The sequence below is a fragment of the Glandiceps talaboti genome, chromosome 11 (assembly GCF_964340395.1).
Source record: "Glandiceps talaboti chromosome 11, keGlaTala1.1, whole genome shotgun sequence".
In the NCBI taxonomy this organism is placed as follows: domain Eukaryota; kingdom Metazoa; phylum Hemichordata; class Enteropneusta; family Spengelidae; genus Glandiceps; species Glandiceps talaboti.
The window spans coordinates 11777833-11783832 of record NC_135559.1 but is presented as its reverse complement, the minus strand read 5'-3'; the positions used below and the strand labels follow the sequence as shown (position 1 = coordinate 11783832).

Here is a 6000-nt window from a genome sequence, read left to right as displayed (position 1 = left end):
AGAACATATAATATCAAACTACAATACAGCGTTAAACAAAGATAAATCCAGACCATATTTATCTAAATTATTATTAAATACATAGCATTTGCTATCACTTCAACAGCAACACAGGAGACATAAAAAATGTTTTGGCACAGCGCCCTCGCCGGTGCATCTTGTGAGAAAACAAAAGCAAACGAATTATATACCACAAGAGGGCGCTATCCAATAGCAATATAAGTGGCGAGATCAAGCGTATGCAAATCATATCACACTGGTGTAAGTCTAGCTAGCAGTTGTTGTCTTGAAGGAATGAAGAGTTCATCAAAAATATCCAAATTTGTTTTAAGAAAATGACGCCAATGTGTATCAAGTATTGGCTTTGCAAATAAACATGAAAGATACATGACAGCTGTGGGCAAAGTAGTTGGAGGAACTAAATTACAAACAGTGAATGCTCATTCTTGATTCTAGTCCAAAATCTTGCTGGAAGATTTTCAATGTGATTATGAAAATTTATCTCTATAAATGGCGATGATTTTTACGATTTTGCATTTGTTTCCATATCTAGTTGTTAGTATCTAACAGCAGTTCCTATTTCTTCTCTGAAAGCCATTTCAGCAACAAATACTGGACGTGAAATATACATGTCTGTAACAACACTGGTAATAAATTATAACATAAACAAAAACAAGCATCTCATTGGCTTATAAACCTTTACCTACAAAAAGAAGGCTGTCTAATAACCAATCAGAAGGTACCTTACAAATGGGAATGAAACTAGTAACTGAGGTTTGGCATTTTTGTTGCCAAGTGTACCGTACGTACAAGCGCTTTGAAATCGTTCATATCTTCGATGTTTTCTAATTTACATTGGCGTCAAACTAATTTTGCACTCCCTATTTTGTATAACTTTGATAAAAAAAATTACGGCAAAAATGCTACGTTGATACAAAATTGAATGAATGAATGAAAGTTATGGTATAGCGAGCAAATGGCGGCAAACCGGTCAACACATATGCGATGAAAACACACACTAAATTGAACGAGATGAAATCTGTTGAAATTTATTGGGTTTTTTTTTGGTCAATAATTGTACAATCTGTTGAAAGTCTGTGCACTCATTATAATCTAGACATAATATACGACAGTTCTCACCCCTATAAACTGACAAAATTTAGTTCGCTCCTATAGAGATTCAAGTTCATTCCATTCAGAATGGGGGTGAGAAGGCTACATATGACTGGTTGAAAAGTTTTTTTTAGTACAGTTGAGAGTTTAGAGCTTTGAGAAATGTTCATAAAGAGTGCATAGTTTCTTTTTTTTTTTAATTTTTCCCCAAAAAAGTGATTATACAGTCATTTGTGTCTGTCTAAGGAACAGAACCAGCTGATAAAAATGTTAGTAATACCCAACTTATTCCTTCTCCATGTTATCAGAAAAAAAAATCTACAATATGAAATCAAAAAACCTTCCTGACTTATAATAATAATATCTTGGAATGAGTAAATGTACACAGGGTTGTCATCCACCCCTTGATCTCCATCCACGAATGGTTTACTCCTACTGTCTGCATGAACAGGATATTCCATTGTCTGATTTCAAAGGGTATACAGGTTCATTATTGGTGTGCGTGTCGTTAATTTACCCCATCATGAGATCTCCACTAATCTACCCTATTTTGACCAATAATGGAAGCAACCTTGGTGGAGAACAATTGGAGTATACCAACAGTGGGAGGGGACAAGGGTTTAGTTAGTTAGTCTAAGTTCATGAAAAAATACATCTGTTCTATGTGACTACTGGTAGCACAGCTGAAAAGACACTGGAATAATACACTACATATTAAAAGAGTTTATGTACGTAATTCTCTACTGTACAAAGTTTTCTATGTAATTTTTATTCCTTCACTACCTCCCCAAATAAATCCTCAGGATTATAATATTCGTAACCACTTCTTCGTATAAAAAAATTTAAACACCACTTAATCATGATTATTAATTTTTAACTGTTAAACTTGGTTTATCATCTCATTATTTTCTTCTTACGCAAGATTACAGGTCAACTCAAAATTTATCTCAAATTTTTTTGTTTTATATATATTTTCGGATGAATACTTTTTCATTCATTTTCATTCATTTTCATCCAAGCCATTACATATCAAATCTGTGAAACATTTTCCTTTTTTTCAATCACAAAAAAAAATCTCAAATTATTAACTAATTTATTGATAGCAAGGAAGTATGCATACGTTCGTTCGCTCAATAATAACATTTTATTTTCGGTGTGCACGTTTGGCGTGCTGTTATCGTAAAACTGGATATGCAAACGTCAACGTGGGAATAGAACTTTTAGGTGGCAGTGAATGATGAACTTCAGAGTTCTAATCGATTCCCAGTTTCAAAAAAAAAAAAAATCTTGAAAGAAAATAGGGTTCAAGTTTAGTGTAAAACAAGAAAATTGTCCAGGGTATCGTCTACCTCCAACCAAATACTAAATTTAATTTGTATGTATATACAGACCATGTACTATTTTATCCAATAAAGATCAATTCTTGTATCAAATTCTCTTTTAATCTGGTTACCAAACAAGCTTTCTAGTTATGTACAGGTACAATTCTGATCCTAACATTTCTTCTGTTTTTCAATTGGCTGAGATAATGTCAACAACACCTGGCTGGTTAGGTATATACAGTTGCAATACTGACATTTGATTGGCTGACAGTGTTTATTGACACCTGTTTTCACAGTTTCTCTTTGGCAGGGACCCAGATGGTTGGGGTTGATTCTCTTCCAATCACTTCTTTGACCTCTTTGTAGACTTCATCTGCTGTGTCTCCTTGAACAATAGCTGTGAGGTAAAAAAAAAAAAAAAAGGGAATGACAGAATTTTCAGAATGAGTGAAATTCCACACTATGCTGTACTTCTACATGGCCAGTGAGACTGTTATGTTTAAAGCTAGAGGTTAATAAAGGTACTGGTGGAAACTGAAGTCTTTGCAAAGGTTCACTCTGATTGGTTGTCTGTATTGATATTGATTATAGATATAAAGTATAGTTACCCGTGGTTCAAAAAAGTGAGAACCTTCTAGGGGACCATTTCAGCAAATCAGTGGGGACCTTCTAAGGGCTTCATATCAGCCAATAAGTGGGACTTTCAAAGGTGTCATCAAACTGTACCACAATTCACAGTAAGCTGTTTATTATGCATGTTGTTATACTTCGTCTCAGATGACTACTTTATCAAATCAAGTGAGATAGCGAGTACATCATTTTATTTTCTGCAGTGGGAACGCCAGAGATGTTACAGAATACACTACCCTGGAACTGTAATACTGCACTAATTTCATAACTCCTACACCCCCCCCCCCCCCTTCGCAATGTGATTGGGTAAAGAACCCTGCTGTGTGTGTTGGAGTTAATATGTGTCTATCTTTGTGTCAAACACACCAAGCCTATATCATTTCTACTGTAATCCAAATACTTACCTGTGAAAAAGGGTGCAAACTCTTGTTCTAGTTTCAGTGCTCTCTCGTACGTCTTTCTGGCTTGCTCTTCTGTTATTCTTTTGTTCATTTCCATGATGGCTTCTACTGACTTGGGTTTGATGAAGATAGCCACAGGATACAACTGTGCAACTTGAAGTCGTTTGATAGCGTTACCACTCACATCAAGAATGCAATGTTTTCCTTGCTGATAATTGGCGGGAAAATAATAAAGGTAAAATTTGTCAACATTCACATTCTTCACTTTTTAGTTATTTTTTAACACTGCAAATTTGACATCTTGGTAACATTTGCACAGAAACACATGTACATCGTAGAACAGTGTCCACTCATTGCACATTATACAAACCAGCAATGTGCTAGGGTGTTTAACTCAAGTCCTACCCTAACTTGGCCTTATTCCTAACTCCCTAGCTTGAATACAAATGTGTAGCCATTGTACCGTCGGTCCACTCTTCTATATACCAAGTTCAATGCCATTGAAGTATGAACTTATAGCACTCTCTAAAGCAAGTATTTTTATCATTATGGTCAGAAACATCCTCTTGTACTTTCACCATTGTGAGTAACTACTGGTCAATAAGTAGGCTCATCACTGCATTTTCTTTTCATTGCCATGGTTACCGGTGACTTATCTTTTTCAAAAGGCTAAATATGAATGACTCTTGACAAATTTAACATATAAATTCACCTAAATTGCAACAAGTGTGAAGTTTGTAAAAGAAGTCAATAACTCTTAAAGGTTTACTCTCAGTATAAAATACAGATTTTTACTGAACAGCGCCCTCTGGTGGTGGTGTTTGATTCAAAACTTGTATCGGACACCCCATTAGTGTGAAAACATTCAAAATCTTTCTAGTAAAGTGACAATTTGTCGAGATCAAACACGTGACGTATCTATTTAAACTCTCACCTTTTCTGCGACTTCTCTAACCGATGCTACACTCGTACCATACAGATTCTCGTTATACTGGCCAGCTTCAATGAACAAGTGATTCTGAATGTCTCTCTCCATTGCCTCCCGTGACTCCACAAAATGGTAGTCTCGTGAATCCACTTCGTATGGACGTCTGGAACGTGTCGTATCTGAGCGTGGGAAAACAAACCAATAACATGTTAGAACTATTACTTGTTGGACAACAAGTTCATTTTTCATCATATGTTGTATCTAATTATGGTATAATGTTCACATTCCTAACCCTAACCCTTACACTGGCTTTTACTCCCTAGCTTGAATCCAAAAGTGTATCTATTGTACAGTCAGTCCACTGTCCTACATTCCATTGACTCCCTAGCTTGAATCCAAAAGTTTATCTACTGTACATCCAGTCCACTGTTCTACATCTTTGCTTTTAACATCTGCTCAGAAACAGCCTCTTGTCAAATCCTCACAATCTGGTCTGGAAGACAAGGTAGCTCATCACTGCAGTTACAAAACTTGTATGTGTATCAGAAGTATTTACGACCAATGTAATCATTAGAAGAGTATGATTCTGTGTCTTTACCAAATCAAGCTTTCTAATAGTTTAAATTACAAGCTATTATAGACAAAACACTTTCGTACAGTCAGGATGTTAAAGAAAAAGTGCATTTCCATAATTTTTCAATTAATGGTATGAAAAAAGCTTGGAGTAAAACTATGAACAGTTCCAAAGTTGTGGACTAACTTTTCTATAACTCACGTGAGGTAACTGTTTTTCACATATAAATTTTACTCCTAATTGGAACCAGCCCTTCTACTCACTCCTGAAGAGTCTGGATGTTTTGAAAATCATGACAACTTTTTTCAAAAATGTGATTCTTTACTTTTATACTTTGATCATGTATGACTGTTGACATAATATCAAAGTGGAAGGAGAATTACACAGCTACTTACGAGGAACGCAGCTTCCAAATTTGTCTGGGTATTCTGATATCAAATCATCATTGATGCGGTCTTTCATTGGTCCCAGAATTATCACTGGTCTCTGGTAATGAGAAGCTGAAGAAAAAAAGCAAACAAAAATATCATGATGTACATATAAGCATGGAGAACAGCACTACAATTCTTCATAAATCCATCGTATATTTAACTATTTTCATAGCTTGCATGCATAACTGTCACCATTTCTATCCTTAGTTTTTCAGGGAAAATAAAAGTGTCAGGCTTGTGGTATAGTTATTATTGACAACTTACTTCAAAATGTTGTCAAATAATGTAACAAGATAAACACTGCCAATGTTTATTGAAAGTTGTCATTGATATATTGTATCAAGATGAGATATTTTATCAAATATAGGAACAAATGTAAACACGTTGAAACATTGTATCAAAATATAGGTGAAACTTCCATAAAATGTAAATATTCTATTGTCATTGAAAACATCAAGAAAGTCTAAAATTAGTACAAATGTAACCACTTGGAAATTGTAGTCAAATACTGTAACATTGTATCACTTTTGTCTGCTCAGAAACAGCCTCTTGTCAAATCCTCACATATAAATCTGGTAGACAAGGTAGCTCATCACTGCAG

The 6000-nt window shown here is 35.0% G+C and overlaps 1 protein-coding gene across 6 annotated transcripts in view; it reads right to left on the bottom strand.

The window, feature by feature from the left end:
• Positions 1 to 1023: 1023 nt before the first annotated feature.
• The window catches only part of LOC144442254 (disks large homolog 1-like), a 190330-nt gene continuing 185353 nt past the window's right edge, over positions 1024 to 6000 (bottom strand). For all 6 annotated transcript variants that reach the window (XM_078131542.1, XM_078131540.1, XM_078131541.1 and 3 more), the window contains 4 exons: positions 5364 to 5468; positions 4401 to 4573; positions 3470 to 3674; positions 1024 to 2832 (listed from right to left, as the gene is read on the bottom strand). In XM_078131542.1, the coding sequence (XP_077987668.1) occupies positions 2726 to 2832; positions 3470 to 3674; positions 4401 to 4573; positions 5364 to 5468 (590 nt within the window). In that variant the 3' untranslated portion in view covers positions 1024 to 2725. The remainder of the gene's footprint in view (positions 2833 to 3469; positions 3675 to 4400; positions 4574 to 5363; positions 5469 to 6000) is intronic.